The sequence below is a fragment of the Manis pentadactyla genome, chromosome 16, assembly GCF_030020395.1.
Source record: "Manis pentadactyla isolate mManPen7 chromosome 16, mManPen7.hap1, whole genome shotgun sequence".
Taxonomy (NCBI): Eukaryota; Metazoa; Chordata; class Mammalia; order Pholidota; family Manidae; genus Manis; species Manis pentadactyla.
Window position 1 is genome coordinate 77,540,391 of NC_080034.1, and position 21,157 is coordinate 77,561,547.

Below are 21,157 nucleotides of genomic sequence, written 5' to 3' on the forward strand. Positions count from 1 at the left end.
AAACGGTCATTTTGAAGACAGAGACTGGTGCTTTGAAATCCTGTTTAGACTTAGTGGTTTCATTATGAAATGGACATAATATAAATGAGAAATTTCATGTGTGTTTCCCCATTACTTTTTATTAGGAAGTCCAATTCCTGCTTCAGTCAGCAGCACGGTCCCTGTCTCTCTGTCTCCCAGAGGCTGCCTGGGACTAGAAAAGGCCAAGGAGCCCGAGGGGAGCTGCGAGGTGGGCCTAGTGCAGAATAAAGTGGATTCTACCAAATGCGTAGCAAGTGAAGCTGCAAAGCCAGGCACAGGACCTGAGTTTAAAGGTAAGGTGTTGGAAGTGCCTCCTTGTATTTAAAGTGAAATAATTGAAGCACCAGTAGTTTTAAAATTACTCATTCTCTATTGACAATTCATGTAAAGCAGATGTTTAGCAGGACTTTTAGCTTACACCTATTTCTGAGTCACTGTGTAGCCGGGGTCTTTTGCTGGTCAGCGATGAACTATCTTCTCTGCAGCTGTAAAAAGAACTGTTGTACCTTGTGTTACTGAATCTGAGACACTTTCTGTTTTTGTGTTTAACTGTTAACAATCCTTTGGCTTCTAGATGAATTTCGTGACTTCTGTTTGACTGGGAATACACACCCCTATTTAAACCTTCTCTTAACTAATCTAGACTTGGGCTTCGGTTTCCCAGAGTATGTCCCAGAAAAATAACTCTTAACATTTTGTTATGTAAATAAAGGAAGAACCCTCCAAGTAATTTATGCTAAACTATCTGGAGGGCACGTTTCTCAAATCTTCATAATCCTGTATGAATTATTTCATACATGGCGTTCAAACTTTTGATGCAAACCAGTCAATAAACTTACACATTGTGGCCCATCACATGTTGAGGGTATTTGCATGATTGAAAGGAGGGTTTTACAAATTATGAGTTCCCTCTAGTAGGGGTAAAGCACCCTCGTACTTTCTGTTCTTTTTCATTTTAGAAGAAAAATGCTAGTTGCAGCCCACTAAATTAATCACATTTTAATGGGCCACAACTGGTAGGAAGAGCACCACATCGAGTGTTCCGGGAGTTGGCTGCCTCTGCCTTGGGTCTGTCTGTAGCTCTGCCCTCAGCCCCTTTCTCATGCCCCCTCCAGCCCTGTAGCTGTCCCTTTGCATCTGAGGGGCCCTTGAGGCACAGGTGAGAGGTAGTTAATTACTGTCTTAGGCACCTTTATTTTTAGCTTTCTTAATATCACTTAGGGTATTTTAGAGACTGTGTGGATGACCATTTTCTCCTGAGATTGTGATACAATTTTTCAACTAAGTTTCTTAGGGAAGGAAAGTGTGGTGGGTAATCATTAAGAGAGGAAATCTGAAGATGAGGGCTTGTAAAACTTGGCTGCCATTTGTCTTTATTTACATATAGGTACACAGAGCAGTGTATAAAATACCTTGGCACCCTTCAGTCCTGTTTTGAGCCAATCAGGTGCTTCATTTCTAGTTCAGTTATAGAAAAGCATTATGAAACCAAGTCTTTGATCTCATTATATAGTATTGTTTATCTTTTTAAGTATTGCTTCCACTTAAGTAATTCTTCTGGCTCTTTGATGCCAAAAAAGTTTAATGTTTGAGTAAATTACACATTTATTCACAATATTTAAAAAACAAATTATGACAAGATTCACAATGAAAAGTCTCTTTCTTGTTCCTTTTGACTCATTTTCAGTCTTTCCCTATTAAAGGTAATAGTTATATTCTTATAACTCAGAGTTTCTTTATGCATATAATAAGCAATATACTGTTTCTCTGTGTATTCTTATTTCCCTCCACCTTGTTAGAAAAGGTTGTGTACCATACTGCCTTTCTGCCCCTTTGATTGTATCATGGATTAGCTTGGACATACCTTGTCTTCATTCTTTATTTATAGCTGCCTGGATTTCATATGGCATTTTGCATGTCTTGAGTTTATCTTTAAAATAAAGACTCAGCTGTAGATTTGCTGGGTCAAAGGATTTATGTGTTTGTAATTTTTAGTAAATAGTGACAATTGCCTCCCATAAATTATGTGCTAGTGTATGCATCCACTGCAACATATAAAGTGTATATTACTCAGTCTTCGAATCAACACTGTTTTACCAGACTTGTTTGATCTCTCCCAGTCTGATCGATGAGAAGTGGCGTGTCAGTGTAGTTGTAAGGACTGAGATATGATGCTTATACTGAATATGGGGCAGCATGGTTTATGTTACTGTCATTGCTAATATTCTTCAAAATTGGACTTTTCAAAGATAATCTTTGTCCCTTTGGTTTTCAAAGTTGACGTTTTGTTTGAGGATAACAATTCATTGTCTTTGTGGTGTCTTCTATGTTTTTCAAGGCTTTGGCACATCTTCCTCATCTTCGAATGCAGCAGCCTCACCCTTCAAATTTGGTATCCCATCCTCCTCCTCTGGGCCTTCTCAGACTTTAACAAACACTGGAAATTTTAAATTTGGAGACCAGGGAGGCTTCAAAATAGGTGTGTCATCAAATTCTGGGTCCATAAACCCCATGAGTGAAGGCTTTAAATTTTCTAAACCAATAGGAGATTTTAAATTTGGAGTTTCATCTGATTCTAATCCTGAAGAAGTTAAAAAAGACAGTAACAATGATAATAATTTTAAGTTTGGACTTTCTTCTGGTTTAAGCAATCCACCTTCTTTAGCTCCATTTCAGTTTGGGGTGTCTAATCTTGGGCAGCAAGAAAAGAAAGAAGAACTGCCTAAATCTTCATCCACAGGCGTTAGCTTTGGTACAGGTGTTCTTAACCCTGCCCCTAACAGCACAGTGACCTCTGAGGACAAGAGCAGCCTCAGCTTTGGGAGCATCGAAACAAAGAGTGTCTCAGTGGCTCCCTTTCCATGTAAGACGGCAGAAGCAAAGAAAGAAGAAATGCCTGCTGCCAAAGGAGGGTTCAGTTTTGGCAATATGGAACCTGCCCCTCTGCCATCCGCCTCGTTGTTTGTTTTGGGAAGGACAGAAGAGAAACAGCAAGAGCCTTCCGCTTCTGCTGCTCTTGTGTTTGGGAAGCAAGCCGACAACGAAGAGCCGAAGTGTCCGCCAGTGTTTCCCTTTGGGAGTTCAGAGCAAACCAGAGAAGGGAGTTCTCCAAAGTCGACCTTTAGTTTCAGCGTGGCAAAACCAGCAGAAAAGGCATGTGAACAGCCAGCAAAGGCCACTTTTGCTTTTGGAGCTCAAACCAGTACTACAGTCGGTAAGTATTAAATATTTATTTACAAGGTGTCTTTGATACCTCAACAAATGCAACAAGTCAAGGAATGCTTTACACTGAACATAGTTGAAAGAGCCCAGTAACAGGGCTCTCTGAGAAGGAGCTTGGGATTTTCAGTTAACTGCTCCAAGCCCCCGTGATTCTGATGAAGTTATCTATATCTAATTTTGAAAAATACAGCTCCCATGGGAAGCCCAAAATACTGCTTTTTCATCAGAATTGGTATATACTATAAAGGGAAATAGACATTCTTTCTTAAGCTCATGAAATATTTTCTTACCAGTAAAATCTTTATTGTACAGACCTTCATTCACAGATAATCAGTCACTGTCAGTCATTTAAGGAACATAGACAACAAATGTAATTAATCCCTGAGAAATAAAGGTGATGTTGAAAACTAAAATCTTGAAGAAAAAATGAAATAGCATTTTAAAAAATTAAAAACATGGCTGGTGAAATAAAATCATTCTATGGACTAAGTAGCAGGAATAACCTAACTGATGGTGAGATTAGTGAACTGGACTTTTCTGTAACCCAGCGAAAAAGTGCAGAGATTGATCAGAGCTCGATCCCCAAGTTCCATCAGAGTAAGAGTGCTTACAAGATGAGAGCAGTATGGGAGGAACACCAGAGAGGAGGCAGAAGGAAACTCCCTAGATGTACAGAAAGACAATGGTCTTAAAAATGGAAATTACCTGCCCACTTACTGACAAAAGACCAGTGAGAATTTAGGACACCAAAGCCAAAAGCCTGAATGCTTTCAGAGAAAGAAAAGCTGTTTGCCACAAATAAACAGATAGCAGATTAGCATCAGACTTGTAATTTGTAACATCAGATGCTAATAAAAACAGTAGAGCATTGCCCTCAAAGTGAAAATGGTCTTGAACCTGGAATTTTATAACCAACTAAATGTTCAAACATAAGGGCAAAAATACAAATGTTTTCCAACAAGCAAAGAAGCAAAAGTTGAACACCAGTGAACACTTTTGAATAATGAATTAGAAACACAAACAAAATGAAAAATTAGCCTGAAAAGAAAAATAGTATGGAATTTAACAAATATGTTTGAGCAGTTTTAATCTCAAGTTTTTACTTAGAAATTTGAAACTCCCTCCAAAAAAGTGAAAACTAGGTTATATACTATTTGGAAAGGAATAAAAATTAGATAGAGTCTAATCAAATTTAATTGTGGTGTCGCTATATTGTTTCCATTGTAATAGATACTGACTTTCCCGACTTGATTCCCGACTTGAAACTGAGCCAACAATCTGGCTCCAAATCATACTAATGTTAGTGTTGTCATGTGACCAGCCTGTCTCATAGGCAGTATTGGCACTGAGACGTTAATCGAACAGTTAGAAAAACAAAATCTTCAGTGAGGTGCACAGCCATGTTTATTCAGGAACACCACAGCTTTCTTCCACATCAGCAATAAATAGTTGGACAATGTATCTCATTTGTATCTTCTGACATTTTGAATTTGTAGTTAATGACAGCAGCAGGACCTGTGATATGCTGATCAGTTGAAGGAAAAAGAAAGACTTGTTCCTCAGTGAAAGTATTCCTCTCCCTCCTAGTCCCCCCCGCCCCCCTATATCATTTCAGTTCTTAGAGGAAATTCTATGGGGCTTGACAGGCTCATTCTAAAATTCATATGAAAGGAAGAATGCACAGGAAAATTTGGGGAGAAAGGTGCATGGATGGGTTTGCCTTGCTACTATTAAACCATACTGTAAAGCTACAATAATTAAAACAGTCTAGTAATAGTAATTGTAGAGAAAACAAATACATGTTTCCTACAAATCTACAAATGATATGTAGAGGAAACATGTATTTGGAAATGTAATATGTCATAAGGTAGAACTATAAATTAGTAAAGTATGCAAAAGTCAAATGCCACAGAGAAAATTAGCCAGTATTTGGATAAATTGGAGTTACAATCCTGCTAACGTAAATTGCAGTATCAAATTAATAAAAGTTAATTATCTGAATTTGTTATCCAAATAGTATCCAGTTAGATTTGAATTTAAGGGATTTTTTTTTTATTATTACAATTTTTTTATTAAGGTATCATTGATAAACACTCTTATGAAGGTTTCACAAAACAATGTGGTTATTACATTCACCTTTATTATTGAGTCCCCCCACACACACCCTATTGCAGTCACTGTCCATCAGTGTATTAAGATGCCACAGAGTACCTACTTGTCTTCCTTCTGCTGCACTATCTTTTCCGTGAACCCCCACACACCATGTGCACTAATCATGATTCCACACAAGCCCTTTCTCCCTCCCTCCCCAATCCTTCCCTTTGGTAACAGCTAGTCACTTCTTGGAGTCTGTGAGTCTGCTATTTTGTTCCTTCAGTTTTGCTTTGTTATACTCCACAAATGAGGGAAATCATTTGGTATTTGTCTTTCTCTGCCTGACTTATTTCACTGAGCATTATACTCACTAGCTCCATCCATGTTGTTGCGCATGGTAGGATTTGTTTCTTATGGCTGAATAGTATTCCGTTGTGTATATGTACCCCATCTTCTTTATCCACTTATCTACTGATGGACACTTAGGTTGCTTCCATATTCCATATTGTGGCTGTTGTACATAGTGGTGCAATAAACATACGGGTTCATATGTCTTTTTGAATCTGAGTTGTTTCTTTTGGGTAAATTGCTATGAGTGGAATTCCCAGGTCAAATGTTATTTCTATTTTTAGTTTTTTGAGGAACCTCAATACTGTTGTCCACAATGTGTGAACTAGTTTACATTCCCACCAGCAGTGTAGGAGGGTTCCCCTTTCTCTGCATCCTTGCCAGCATTTGTTGTTCCTAGACTTTTCGATGTTAGCCATCTTAACTGGTGTGAGGTGGTATCTCATTGTGGTTTTAATTTGCATTTCCCTGATATTTAGAGATGTGGAACATCTTTTTATGTGTCTGTGGGCCATCTGAATTTCTTCCTTGGAGAAGTCTCTGTTCAAAGCCTCTGCCCATTTTTTAATAGGGTTATTTGCCTTTTGGGTGTTGAGGCATGTAAGTTCTTTATACATTTTGGATGTCAAATCCTTGTCAGATACGTCATTTACAAATATATTCTCCCATACTGATGGATGCTTTTTCGTGTCCTTTGCTATACAGAAGCTTTTTAGTTTGATGTAGTCCCGTTTGTTCATTTTGGCTTTTGTTTGCCTTGCTCGAGGAGATTCCTTCAGGAAAAAGTTGCTCATGTTTATATTCAAGAGATTTTCACCTATGTTGTCTTCTAAGAGTTTTATGGTTTCATGACTTACATTCAGGTGTTGTGTCCATTTTGAATTTACTTTTGTGTATGGGGTTAAACAGTAATCCAGTTTCATTCTCTTGCGTGTAGCTGTCCAGTTTTGCCAACACCAGCTGTTGAAGAGGCTGTCATTTCCCCATTGTATATCCATGGCTCCTTTACTGTATATTAATTGAACATTTGTGCTTGGGTTTATATCTGGGCTCTCTATTCTGTTCCACTGGTCTGTGGGTCTCTCGTGTGCCACTACCAAATTGTCTTGATTACTGTGGCTTTGTAGTAGGGCTTGAAGTCGGGGAACGTAATCCCCCCAGCTTTATTCTTCCTTCTCAAGATTGCTTTGGCTATTCAGGGTCTTTTGTGGTTCCATATGAATTTTAGAACTTTTTGCTCTAGTTTGTTGAAGAATGCTGTTGGTGTTTTGATAGGGATTGCATTGAATCTGTAGATTGCTTTAGGCAGGATGGCCATTTTGACAATATTAATTCTTCCTACCCATGAGCATGGGATGTGTTTCCATTTATTGGTATCTTCTTTAATTTCTCTCAAGAGTGTCTTGTAGTTTTCAGGGTATAGGTCTTTCACTTCCTTGGTTAGGTTTATTCCTAGGTATTTTATTCTTTTTGATGAAATTGTGAATGGAATTGTTTTCCTGATTTCTCTTTCTGCTAGTTCATCGTTAGTGTATAGGAATACAACAGATTTCTGTGTATTAAGTTTGTATCCTGCAACTTTGCTGAATTCAGGTATTAGATCCAGTAGTTTTAGAGTGGATTTTTTTAGAGTTTTTCATGTACAATATCATGTCATCTGCAAATAGGGACAGTTTAACTTCTTCCTTGCCAATCTGGATGCCTTTATTTCTTTGTGTCATCTGATTGCCATGGCTAGGACCTCCAGAACTATGTTGAATAAAAGTGGGAGAGTGGGCATCCTTGCCTCGTTCCCAATCTTAAAACGAAAGGCTTTCAGCTTCTCGCCTTTAAGGATGATGTTGCCTGTGGGTTTGTCATATATGGTCTTTATTATGTTGAGGTACTTGCCCTCTGTACCCATTTAGTTGAGAGTTTTTATCATGAATGGATGTTGAATTATGTCAAATGCTTTTTCAGCATCTATGGAGATGATCCTCTGGTTTTTGTCCTTCGTTTTGTTGGTGTGGTGGGTGATGTTGATGGATTTTCGAATGTTGTACCATCCTTGCATCCCTGGGATGAATCCCACTTGGTCATGGTGTATGATCCTTTTGATGTATTTTCAAATTCGGTTTGCTAATATTTTGTTGAGTATTTTTGCATCTATGTTCATCAGGGATATTGGTCTGTAATTTTCTATTTTTGTGGTATCTTTGCCTGGTTTTGGTATTAGAGTGATGCTGGCTCATAGAATGAGTTTGGGAGTATTCCCTCCTCTTCTACTCTTTGGAAAATTTTAAGGAGGGTGGGTATTAGGTCTTCACTAAATGTTTGATAAAATTCAGCAGTGAAACCATCTGCGCCAGGTGTTTTGTTCTTAGGTAGTTTTCTGATTACCAGTTCAATTTCATTGCTGGTAATTGGTCTATTCAGATTTTCTGTTTCTTCCTGGGTCAGCCTTGGGAGGTTGTATTTTTCTAGAAAGTTGTCCATTTCTTCTAGGTTATCCAATTTGTTTTATATAATTTTTCTTCTCCTTTCTGATTCTGTTTATGTGTGTAGACTCTCTTTTTTTCTTCTAAGTCTGGCTAGGGATTTATCTATTTTGTTTATTTTCTCAAAGAAACAGTTTCTGGTTTCATTAATTCTTTTTATTGTTTTATTCTTCTCAATTTTATGTATTTCTTCTCTGATCTTTGTCATGTCCCTCCTTTTAGTGACTGGGCCTCATTTGTTCTTCTTTTTCTACTTTCGTTAATTGTGCATTTAGACTGTTCATATGGGATTGTTCTTTCCTGAGGTAGGCCTGTGTTGCAATATACTTCCCTCTTAGCACGGCTTTCACTGCATCCCACAGATTTTGCGGTGTTGAATTATTGTCATTTGTCTCTGTATATTACTTGATCTCTGTTTTAATTTGGTCATGATCCATTGATTATTTAGGAGCATGTTGGTACGCCTCTGTGTGTTTGTGGGCTTTTTCGTTTTCTTTGCATAATTTATTTCTCGTTTCATACATTTGCGGTCTAAGAAGCTGGTTGGTACAATTTCAATCTTTTTTAATTTACTGAGGCTCTCTTTGTGGCCTAGTATATGATCTATTCTTGAAAATGTTCCATGTGCACTTGAGAAGAATGTGTATCCTGTTGCTTTTGGGTGTAGAGTTCTGTAGATGTCTGTTAAGTCCATCTGTTCTAATGTGTTGTTCAATGCCTCTGTCTCCTTACTTATTTTCTGTTTGGTTGATCTGTCATTTGGAGTGAGTGGTGTGTTGAAGTCTTCTAAAATGCATGCATTGCATTCTATTTCCCCCTTTAATTCTCTTAGTATTTGTTTCACTTACGTAGGTGCTCCTGTGTTGGGAGCATAGATATTTATAATGGTTATATCCTCTTGTTGGATTGACCCCTTTATCATTATATAATGTCTTTCTTTGTCTCTTGTGACTTTCTTTGTTTTGAAGTCTCTTTTGTCTGATACAAGTACTGCAACTCCTTTTTTTCTCCCTATTGCATGAAATGTCTTTTTCCATCCCTTACTTTTAGTCTGTGTATGTCTTTGGGTTTGAAGTGAGACTCTTGTAGGCAGCATATAGTTGGGTCTTCCTTTTTTTATCCATTCAGTGTCTCTCTGTCTTTTGATTGTTGCATTCAGTCCATTTATTTACATTTAGGGTGATTGTTGATAGGTATGTACTTATTGCTATTGCGGGCTTTAGATTCATGGTTTCCAAAGGTTCAAGGATAATTCCCTTACTATCTAACAGTCTAATGTAACTCACTTAGTATGCTATTACAAACACCATCTAAAGGTTATTATTATTATTTCCTCCTCTTTCTTTCTCCTCCATTCTTTATATATTAGGTATCATGTTCTGTACTCTTTGTCTATTCCTTGACTGACTTCAGCAGTAGTTGGTTTGATTTTGCATTTGCTTAGTAATTAATTGTTCTACTTTCTTTACTGTGGCTTTATTTTCTCTGGTGACAATTATTTAGCCTTAGGAACACTTCCATCTATAGCAGTCCTTCCAAAATACACTGTAGAGATTGTTTGTGGGAGGTAAATTCCCTCAATTTTTACTTACCTGGGAATTATTTAACCCCTCCTTCAAATTTAAATGATTATCTTCCTGGGTAGAGTATTCTTGGTTTGAAGCCCATCTGTTTCATTGCATTGAATATATCATGCCACTCCCTTCTGGCCTTTTAAGTTTTCTGCTGAGAAGTCTGATGATAGCCTGATGGGTTTTTCTTTGTATGTTTTCTTTTTTTCTCTCTCTAGCTGCTTTTAAAAGTCTGTCCTTATCCTTGATCTTTGCCATCTTAATTATTGTATGTCTTGGTGCTGTCTTCCCTGTGTCCCTTGTGTTGGGAGATCTGTGCACCTCCATGGCCTGAGAGACTATCTCCTTCCCCAGATTGGGGAAGTTTTCAGCATTTACCACCTGAAAGGCACTTTCTATCCCTTTTTCTGTCTCTTCTACTGGTACCTCTATAATGCAAATATTGTTCCATTTGGATTGGTCACACAGTTCTCTCAATATTCTTTCATTCTTAGAGATCCTTTTTTCTCTCTGTGCCTCAGCTTCTTTGTATTCCTCTTCTTGAATTTCCATTCCATTTACCATCTCTTCTACTACGTCTAATCTGCTTTTAAATCCCTCTATTTTATGTTTCATTTCAGATATGGAATTTTTTAATGATTGAATCTCTGTCCTAAATTCTTCCCTTAGTTCTTGAATATTTTTATGTACCTCCATGAGCATGTTTGTAATTTTTATTTTGAACTCTTTTTCAGGAAGATTAATGAGTTCAGTTTCACTTGGCCTTTTTCTGATGTTTGTGGGATTTTGGTTCGAACCTGGTTCCTCTGACCTTTCATATTCGTATGTGGCGCCCAGAAGCTAATGCCCAGAAGCTCTACTGTCTGGAGCTGCTCAGCCCCTGGAGTGATATTGGGGGTCACAGGGGAGCGGCGTTGGTGCCTGGGGGGAGGAAAGAGCTGTTTCCTGCTTCCCGGCTGCTGTGCTTGTTCCCACCGTCAGAACCAGTGGGCCGAGCACACAGGTGGGAGCCTCTGTGCTTTGCGTCTGTAGCTGCTGTAAGCGGGTCCTCCGTCTGGCTGGCCTGACATCAGAGCAGGGACTGCTGGTTTGTGAGCTGGTGGCAGCAGGCCCGGAGGAAGGTGCAGCAGGCTGTGTATCATGGTGGGGGACCTCATAGCTGAGTAGCCAGCCAGGGAGACGGAGCGTCTGAAGCTCCTGAAAGGTCCCAACCTGCTGGGCAGAGTGCACCCAGACAGTTTTGTCCCCCTGTCCTTTCTCCTGAGCAGCAAGCTCTGTGCAATCCTTGCCCCTTTAGCAGCCCTCTCGCTGTTAGGAAGTCTCAGACAGCCCACCTTTCTTTTGTCCCAGAGCATTTAGATGTGGATCCCTGTTCTCCACAAGTGGCTGGAATCTCAGTCTCCAAGTGTTTCGCCTGTCTTAGCTTTCCAACCCCACTAATCTCCAGAGCACCATGCAGTGTAGGTTTGTGCTCCCAAAACAGATCTCCAGGGCTGGGTGTTCAGCAGTCGTAGTTTCCCACCCACTCCCCGCTCCGTTTCTCTTCCTCCCGTCAGTGAGCTGCTGTGGGGGAAGGGCTTGGGTCCTGCCGGATCACGGCTTTGGTATGTTACCGGTTTAGTGAGGTCTGCTCTTTTCTCCAGGTGTATGCAGTCTGGTGCAGCCTTATTTCCTGTTGCTCTTTTAGGATTAGTTGTATTAACTATCTTTTCATATTATATGTGGTTTTGGGAGGATGTCTCTCACCTCTCACGCCGCCATCTTCAATCCTCTCTTAAGGTGTATTTTTATTTATCTGAACGCTGAAGAGTTTCCTATGTAAGACAAAATTCATAAACCATTGAAGAAAAAAAGTGGATGTTTTTTATTACATCAGAATTTAACACAACATGTCCATTTGATATAGCAATCTAAATAAAAGTTAATGATTCTGTTTTCTAATGGATCCTTAGATTATATGGTAGGAAAACATGTTTTCTGTGATTACTTGTTCTTAAAGATTTTTACTTTTTAATTTCTGTCTTACAGATCAAGGTGCAACAAAACCCGTTTTTAGTTTCTTGAACAACCGTTCCTCTATTTCAAGTACACCAACCACTTCAGCAGGTGGTGGCCTATTTGGCGGCTCCACCTCATCCTCCAGTGCCCCTGTGGCTGCCTTTGTGTTTGGCCAGGCCGGCAGTCTTGGGAGCAGCTCTGCCTTCGGCAGCCCTGCTGAAGCCAGTGCGTCTCAGCCTTTGCTCTTCTGTCAGGAGAGCAAACCAGTGGTCACGAGCAGCACCGGGGCAGCTGTCAGCCCCTTCGTCTTTGGCCCGGGGGCCGGCGGGAGTGGTGCTGCGGCCACTGGTTTCAGCTTTGGAGGCACAGCCACAACCAGCACGGCAGGTGTGTCTGAAAAGAAAAAACGTACATGAGGTGGTTGGATTGGCTTTAATTATATCTACTCTTAGTAAGTAAAGAGAGCAGGTTGTCGCAGACAGCATGGATGCCTGTAGGTTATCTCTGCCTGGGTATCGCAATGATTCTCTGTGGGGAATAACAGACATTTTGTGTTCAAGTTTAATGAACTCCTTGGAAACAGCTTTTAAAATCTCAGTAAGACTGTGATCTTTAGTTTTTCCAAGTGTTCTTTTTGAAATGTTGAAAGGAACCAGACACAGAACTATTCTGTAGACCTTAGTCTTCATTATGCAGTAGATACAGGATTACGTCTGCTGATTTCTGCAGCGTGTGACATTTTCTGATGAGAGAGTGTCTCTCTTCTTACTGTATCTCTCTTCCAAAAAATTATTGGCTGCAAAGGTGGGGGTCTTGTTAACAGAAGTTTTTGTTTATGTAGATTCTATATAGTTATACTGTATAATGGTAGAATAGTATTCTTTATTATTCAAAACTTGTCTTAGTGGGATTTGTTCAGCAAGGCAAGAGTCTGGAAAGAAGCTTGAGACTTGCTTTTGAGTTACATTTTTGGGATGGTCTTTCTTCTGTGATTGTGATATAAGTGTTTGCTTGGGCCTCCAGGATCTTCCTTTGTATTTGGCACTGGAACTTCAGTGCTGTCCTCCAGTCCAGCGTTTGGTGCTAACCAGACCCCAACGTTTGGACAGAGTCAAGGTGCCAGCCAGCCCAACCCCTCAGGCTTTGGATCCATACCATCTTCAGCAGCACTATTTTCTGCTGGTTCTCAGCCTGTTCCAGCTGCTTTTGGGACAGTGTCGGGCGGTAGCCAGCCTCCTGTGTTTGGACAGCAGCCCAGCCAGCCTGGGTTCGGCTCCGCAGCAGCCCCGAACTCCGGTAAGTGAGCCGGTGCGGTTGTGCTGTACTCAGGTTCTGTGTGTTGTAAGTAGAATTTCATGCTTTGAACTTTGAAACTATGCATTTGTCTTAGTTTTCCACCTTGGCTCTTTTACTCGGCAGTATAGAGAGAGCTGACCTATAAACAGCACTCCACCCTTAACAACTATTAAGCACTTTTAAGGTATTAAATTGTTTCATTAAGATAAAATGTCTCACACTTTGATTTAGGTGCTGGATTCAGTTAGTCCCATTTCTCCCCATCTGAATTTTGGGTCAATCTAGCCTAGATTTCAACTGGATTTTCTAATCCTCTTGATGACCAGGTTCATTTCAGGAAGTTACATCTCAGCCCCACTGCTCTTTCCGGGACAGTCCAGCCAAGTTGTCTCATGACACTTTCTGTTTGATGATACTCGCCTTTTCACTTCCATATTTAAACAGCTATTTCTGTGGTTTTTAAAATACAGCTAATCACAGTGTATTATAATGACATTTCCTCAAAATTACACTGTATATATGTATATTTTAAATTTTATTTTGGTATCATTAATCTACAATTACATGAAGGACATTATGTTTACTAGGCTCCCCCCTTCACCAGTCCCCACCACATCCCCGTTCACAGTCACTGTCCATCAGCATAGTAAGATGCTGTAAAATCACTACTTTTCTCTGTGTTGCACAGCCCTCCCCGTGCCCCCACACACTATACATGCTAATCGTAATGCCCCCTTTCTTTTTTTCCTACCCTTATCCCTCCCTTCCCACCTGTCCTCCCCAGTCCCTTTCCCTTTGGTAACTATTAGTCCATTCTTGGGTTTTCTGCTTCTGCTCCTGTTTTGTTCCTTCAGTTTTCTTTTGTTCTTATACTCCACATATGAGTGAAATCATTTGGTACTTGTTTTTCTCCGCCTGGCTTATTTCACTGAGCATAATACCCTCTAGCTCCATCCATGTTGTTGCAAATGGTAGGATCTGTTTTCTTCTTAGGGCTGAGTAATATTCCATTGTGTATATGTACCACATCTTCTTTATCCATTCATCTACTGATGGACATTTAGGTTGCTTCCATATCTTGGCTATTGTAAATATACACTATATATTTTTGAATTGTGAAAACATAGCCTCATGTAGAAAAACATGAAACATACATGAATAGTATAATGTTGAGACAAACACTTATGTAGCCACCACTCAGGAGCCCCTTCTGTATCCCTTTTTGATCACCTTCCTTTCTACTTTCCTTTCTCTAATGTTGTCTTGACTGTTGTAGTAACCTTTTTTCTTGGTTTTTATTTAAAGTTAGCTATAGATACATATATCTCTAGAAAATAGTGTTTTGCCTGTTATTTAACCATGCAGTGGACTTGTACTGTATTCAGTCTTTGGATTCTTGCTTCTTGTACTCTTATTTGTAAGGTTCATCCGTGTTACTATGTAGTTTGTTCATTTTCACTGCTGTAGCATTAATCACATTGGGAGTGTACCATGATTTATCCATCTAGTGCTGAGTGTTTGTCTTCTAGCTGTTAGGAAATGCAGTTCTGCACATCCATGTGTGTGCCTGGAGCACACCATGCATGTTCTCCCAGGGCCTATACCTGGGAGAGGGATCACCGAACTAAAAGGTCTGTGTACATTCTTTACATGATCATGGCTTTAGAAGATTAGGTAAACTTTTCCCTGACGGATTATGCTAGTTCACATCCTACCAGCATAAGTTTTTTGGGCCATTTTTATGTTCGATTGTTCTGCTTTTCTCGCTGATCTGTAGGAGCTCTTTATGTGTTCTGGGTGTTAGTACTTTGTCTGTACATATAGGAAACTTTTCCCTGTTTTGTGACACATATTAACTGTTTTAATCCAGAGTTAATCAATCTCCACCTTCCCCACCCCCAGTGTGAAATTGGAGAATTTAGCTTTCATTTGCCCACAGAGCATTTCCCTTTCAGTATTTTGAGGATGCAGATGCTGTTTGATGTATTGTGAGTTTTTTTCTATGCAAAATTTTGTTTTCTCTAGTATCATTGATTCTCCCTTTCTTTGTTAACCTTTTCTTTGTCCTTGTCACTACTACTAATTGTAAGTCTTCTCCCTGTTGTATAGATTTCTTGATATTTTCAAATACACTGGCTGTTTCTCAGTAGCTAAAAAAATTTCTCAGTATCTTCTGATCTGCTCCCACCACCAGCCTTTGCAGACCTGTGGTCTTGGGGATTTTTCGTTCTCTGGACACTTGGGTTTCCTCTTAAAGGAACCTGTTTCCTGGGTGTCACGTCGCCTTCCTTGTTTCCATGCTTTATAGAGCAGATAAGTCCTCCCATGATTTCTTAAAGTCTTCAGGGAAGGAAATTTTGAGGCCTCCCATTTTTGCGAAGATCTTTATTCTGCCCCTGTGTTTGGTAAGATTTTGGTTAAATTTAGATTTAGTTTGGAAATGGTTTTTCATAATTTTGAAAGCATTTCTCCATTGTGGACTTTTCAAGTCTCTCTTGATCTTTGCCTTTTGCCCTGTCTCCTTTTTTTCTGGAGTCCCATGGGAGTCTGTCTTTTGTCTCCCGTGTTCTGACTTTTCAGGACGGTGTCCTTGGTCTGGATCCATTTTTCACACTGTGATTGTGTAAGGAATTTCGTCTGTCCTGTGGTGAACTTCCATTCTTGGGAATTTTCTTGCATTATTTTTTTAAAGATTCTGTACCTCATCCTTTTTTAACTTGTTGACCTCTTTTTTTTTCCACTTTTTGTTATACTTCATGGATAGATTTCTTCAGTTTATCTTTTTTACCACCTCTTCTGCTAAGATTATACTTTTTCTGCTAGTGTTACTTTTTAATTTCCAAGTGTTCTTTTTTGTTTGTTTCAGAAGTATTATCTGTTGATCTCTTTAATGAGGTATTTATTTTCATTTAAGCTTTTTCTTAACCAGTTTTCTGCAAATTGCTTTTTTTGGTCTTAGTTTTTCTTATGAAATACTTTCCTTCTTGGCTATCTACTTACATTTTTTTGGTATGTTTTTATTGTAGTAAAAGATCTAACATGAGATCTACCCTTCCATCAAATTAAGTGTACAATACAGTATTATGAACTATAGGCACAGTGTTGTACAGCAGATCTCTAAAACTTAGTTACCTTGTTCAACTGAAACTTGATACCCATTGACTAGCAACTCCCCATTTCCTCCTCTTCCCCCACCCCATTCTTCTCTAGGCCTCTCTGAGTTTGGCTGTTTTAGATGCCACCTATAAAGGGGATCATGCAGTCTTAGCCTTCTGTGACTGGCTTATTTCACTTAGCATAATATCCTTCAGATTCATTCATGTTTTTGCATATTGCAAGATTTCCTTTTTTTAAGTCTGAATAATATTCCATTGTATGTATTCCATTGTATGTATACACATGATTTTCTTTATTCATCTGGCAGTGGACATTCAGGTTGTTCCTACATCTTGGCTTATGCGAATAATGCTTCAGTGAACATGAGAGTCCAAATATTTCTTCAAGAACTAATTTCACGTCTTTTGGATAATACCCAGAAGTGGGATTGCTGGATCATATGAGAGCCTATTTTTAATTTTTTGAGGACCCTCCGTACTGCCTTCCACTGTGGCTGCTCCGGTTTCCATTCCTGTCAGCAGTGTGCCAGGCTCTCCTTTCTCCACATCCTCTGGCACTTGTTCCCTCCTGTTTTTTGGATAGTGGCCATTCTGACTGGTTTTAAATACATCGTTTCCCTGATTTTGTGTATCTATTGGCCATTTGAATGTTGTCTTGGATGTCTATTCAAGTCCTTTGGCCACTTTTTAATTGGATTATTTGGGGTTTTTTGACTATTGCATTGTGGGAGTTCCTTATATATTTTGGATACCAGCCCCTTATCAAATACATGGTTTGCAAATATTTGCTCCCATTCTACTCATAATTTTCTGAGTGTAGGACAGCTTTCATACCCCTTGATAATTCTAGGGCTCATAGATCTTGAATTTCATTGTAGGTTTATCTGACTGGCCTATTTACTTGGGAAGACCTGGATGTTTGTATTTTGGGGCCTTTCCTTTTAGACTGTCAGTTCCACAGAGATTATTCCCAGCCTCCTTCCTGCAGAATAGTTACCCCTGAGTCCAGTGTTCGGGTAGCTAAGTAGGGAGGAAGGCCTACAGGTCTCAATGCTGTTCATGTCAACCTACTCTACTTCTGTTTTCAGTGTGATGTCCTTGCCTTTAACTCTGTGTGATGTTGCCCAGTCCAGAGACTTTTCCAGAGGCTAAAGCTGGTCCTCTGCCCGGGTAGGGGAGGAGTATGACCATCTTGTTTGGTGTTGGGGTGGGAGTGATCTGGGTATCTGCTTCTTAAAGAGACGTTCTGCCACCATCCTTTCTCAGGGGTACATTCACGCCCTGAGGCCCCAGAACCAAGGCCCATGGGCATGTTCAGTATAAACAGGTTTCCTTTCTGCTTTCCTTGCTGCTTGCTTATTAATTAGCTCTGGGCTCCAGTCAGCTTCCCAGGGTTTAAACTTTGTTGCCATTGTTTCCTCTCCCCCATCTCTGTAAAAATTCCTTTACTGTTACTTTAATGTAATTTTTGAAGAAGATAGAGCTGAATGTGTTTGTTGATTCCACTGTCTTTAACCTGAAGTCCATCCTGCCCTTCTCCCTTGGTGGTGGGTAAGTTAGGACACCTGTTGGAGGGTGTCCAGTTTATGTTCTGTATGTCATCGGAGAAAATGTTTAGTTAAAATTTTCTCTAAATTAAGTAACCATAAGAGAGCTTAACCCTCTCCATATTTTTGTATGTAAAGGTCAGAGTCATTATAGGAAAACTACCATTTTTACCTTAATGGAGTTTTTCTGCTTCAACTCTTGCAGGTTCAGTTTTCCAGTTTGGCAGCAGTGCTACAAATTTCAACTTCACGAACAACAGTCCCTCAGGAGTGTTCACATTCGGTGCAAACCCTGGCACTGCTGCCTCCTCGGCCCAGCCTTCTGGCTCAGGGGGCTTTCCATTCAGCCAGGCGCCTGCAGCCTTTGTGGCGGGGTAAGAGAACTTCTTGTTGAACAGAAGGTGTTACATGGTGTAGGGGTGCCTGCACCTGCATCTATTTTGTGGTAAGATCACCAAGGTGCAGGATAGTTCAGGTGAAACGATGTTCTCCAACATTAGTTTGCTGCACGAGAAGTTTGGAAGATTGTGGCCTGCATGAAAGAAGAGTGTGGGTGTGTGCGCACACACGTGACACAACAGAAATGTGTTTGACTATGTCTTTCTCCCCTTGCCGCTGGTCTCATGTAGTGTCACTGTGATTCTGGAGTTTTGTCAGCAGCACATCACATGAAGGTTTTTGTCTTTCACAGGTCAAATGGGAAAAATATGTTTTCTGCTTCTTCTGGAACTTCAGTTTCTGGTCGCAAGATAAAGACTGCTGTTAGACGCAGGAAATAAAGGTCACAGCGATGTCACACACAGCAGTGTCTCCCATAGCAGGTGCCCTGGTTCAGATGTGCTGGGGTCACCTGCAGTCAGCTCGGCCTAAGAATGTCTTTTGTGTGGGATTTTCCTTTTTCTTCCCCTACAGAGGCCCTACCCTCATCTCTCCCTTTCACTTTTTAAAAAATAATAGCTAGACTTGTGACTGGTTCTTCAGCAACAATATTTTATGATCCAGCAAATTATTCACTGATTTGACATTGGCTGGCTGACCCCAGGAATAGAGCTTCCTCGGCAAGTGACTTGTATAGAACCTCTTGCACCACTGTGTGCGTTGAATGTGCGTTTATGGAACGCGTTGAAATTGTAATTATATCTGAGGAGTTCTGTATAGATTAGAGGATGTTGAAATGAATGATTTCGATGCTGGGTCCATGCTGGTGTATGCGTGCAGTGAGTGAGTTGGTCGTGCTGTGCTCTAAGATGCTCTGCTAGAGGAAGCCTGATGAAAGGGTGGTCATGCTGAGGACTTGGTAGACCTAGTTTTCCATTTAATGATTAAATGCTATTTCTGTATTTTCACTCTGTCACCTGTCTTGCCTTTTCATTATTTTATTGTGAGACTTGTGTAAATACAATTTTGTTTCTGTACTTTTTTTGGCATAACATAAATCTGTGAACTTGAAATTTTAATTTTGTGTTAGAAATTTTTGTTGTTGTTTAGTCTTGTCTCAGATTTTATTATGTAAATCCCATTATTCAAAGTTGCCTAAATCCATTTGGAAATCTTTAAAAAAAGAAATTGGGGATTCTTAAAGTGAATTTATTGGCTTTTCTGATCCAGTTTTGTTTGGACCAAAAACCAGTATTGTACAAAGTATTAAACATATATTTTTATATTTACTGAAATGGACTGTGGTGACTTTGGATAATAAGGAAATGTTTAATATTAAAGCCATGTTTATTACAGTATAATTAACATGTTAAAACATGGGATAAATGCCATCAATAAAAAATTATGAAATACTTTTTGTTCTAGTGTTAACTCATAATGAAGGTACGAGTGTTAGTGGAAGAGAACCTTTTTGTAAAGGTTAATTAACAATTGTCAGAGAAATTCCAAAGAGTACATTAAGTGATTTGGACAACTCCTAAGTGGAAGGGGAAGGTGTCCAGATTTGTCTGAATATAGAAGGTACTTGTCGGGCTAGGAATCATGCCTACTTTGAATATAAACTGACCTTCCTTTTTAAAGTTGAAAATGAACACACACAACTGTTTGTATTTGTATCTTCCTTGATAGGTGTCTAGCCCGTTTCTTGATCAAGTTCTTAGTTCATGCCCAAAGCAGCCCACAAAGTGTTCTGTGTAGTTTCTCTTGGATTATTTTACTGAATTTTTTGAACTATGTTTCTTTTCTGTAGTCCATAAAAGCTCTGAGACAGCATTTGCTAATTTTATTCTTCATTTTGAAACCACAGTTAACTTTGGGCTTGTATTTTGCTGAACTTATGGTTGGAGTCTAAATTCAAAACTTGAAAATGTTTGAGCTTTTTGTTTTTCCAGTGAAAAAGTATTTGCCTTACTGAATTATCACAGGCTATCAAAGTGCTGGTTTGGGGGTAGAAATTCTGTATTTGGAGCAGATGATGATGAATGCTGGAAGAGGTAAACTGGAATTCTGTGATTTTAATGCCAAGAAGTTGGGTGCCCAGCCTAAGCAGCAGGTTCATTTTTTCACCCATTTGCCGGGCCCCTGTGAATAGAAATATTTGGCTTTCTTCTCTGGGAAAGATTTTTTTGTAAGAAATGTGCCAAAAATAATGTTTCCTTCTATTTTATATGTTGTTTTTAAACAAGTGACTGAAAACTGTACTTAGGATGGCTTATCTTAATCAAATCTTGTGGCCTCTAGAACTGAAGTGGGTACTTGGGACGCGTGTTTTCCGCCTTTACTGCTGTGACGCCCGGGCCCCACGCAGCAGCCCTGGACTGCATTCACAGTGGCAGCTACGGCCTGCAACCGCCCGACTGTGGGCTGAGGGTACATCAGGTTGGCTCAGGTTACAGGAGGGCCTCTGACTCCCCGGTACAAGCCTAGGGCAGGCGTTTCACGGGCACTTCGCGAATGAGTGAAGGTGGAGGGATTGCTCACGGCCTAAGGGGAGGCATCACGGGAAGTACCTCTCCAGCAGACCCTTCTGGTGCACCGGGTCCGGGCGGGCCACTTCCAAGTGCTGGGTGGTTTTGAGTAATTAATGATCTCAGGCATAAAGTGCGACTCAGACAATTGAAAAAATGTTTTTAAGCCTAGCTGCTTGTTACAAATTCTCTCCTGAAATTGTTCACGTAATAAGGACTTATTTGAAATAAAAGCATTGGACTAATTTTAACAATTTGTAACCAGGCTGTTAACTTCCTGGTTCAGCCTGGGAAGAACTCGTGTTTGCTTTGTGTAAGTATGTCATTTCCTAGGCCTGTTTTAACGTTTGAAAGTCAAGGGAAATTTTACAAAGGTCAGTCTGTGTGTGTACTGGAAACTGGCAAATTTGGTATAGTGAAATTGAGAAAATGGGTGTGTTGGGTGTAGCCACACATACCAGGTGTGTGGCCATGTTGAGTCTTCATTTCTTTGTAATTGGAGCAACTTTTATAAACTCCCTTAAAAGTCCACTGTAGTTTCAGAATGTAGTCTGTGCCTGG

At 39.8% G+C, this 21,157-nt stretch overlaps 1 protein-coding gene across 4 annotated transcripts in view; it reads left to right on the forward strand.

The window, feature by feature from the left end:
- NUP153 (nucleoporin 153) overlaps positions 1-20,850 on the forward strand; it is an 81,720-nt gene extending 60,870 nt beyond the window's left edge. For 2 of the 4 annotated variants that reach the window (XM_036911702.2, XM_036911701.2), the window contains 6 exons: positions 126-314; positions 2,360-3,235; positions 11,762-12,118; positions 12,755-13,027; positions 17,896-18,064; positions 18,382-19,480. In XM_036911702.2, coding sequence (XP_036767597.2) covers positions 126-314; positions 2,360-3,235; positions 11,762-12,118; positions 12,755-13,027; positions 17,896-18,064; positions 18,382-18,469 — 1,952 coding nt within the window. In that variant the 3' untranslated portion in view covers positions 18,470-19,480. Of the gene's footprint in view, positions 1-125; positions 315-2,359; positions 3,236-11,761; positions 12,119-12,754; positions 13,028-17,895; positions 18,065-18,381 lie in introns of all 4 variants that reach the window. The other 2 variants (XM_036911704.2, XM_057493795.1) reach the window with 2 other exon arrangements.
- Positions 20,851-21,157: the final 307 nt, after the last annotated feature.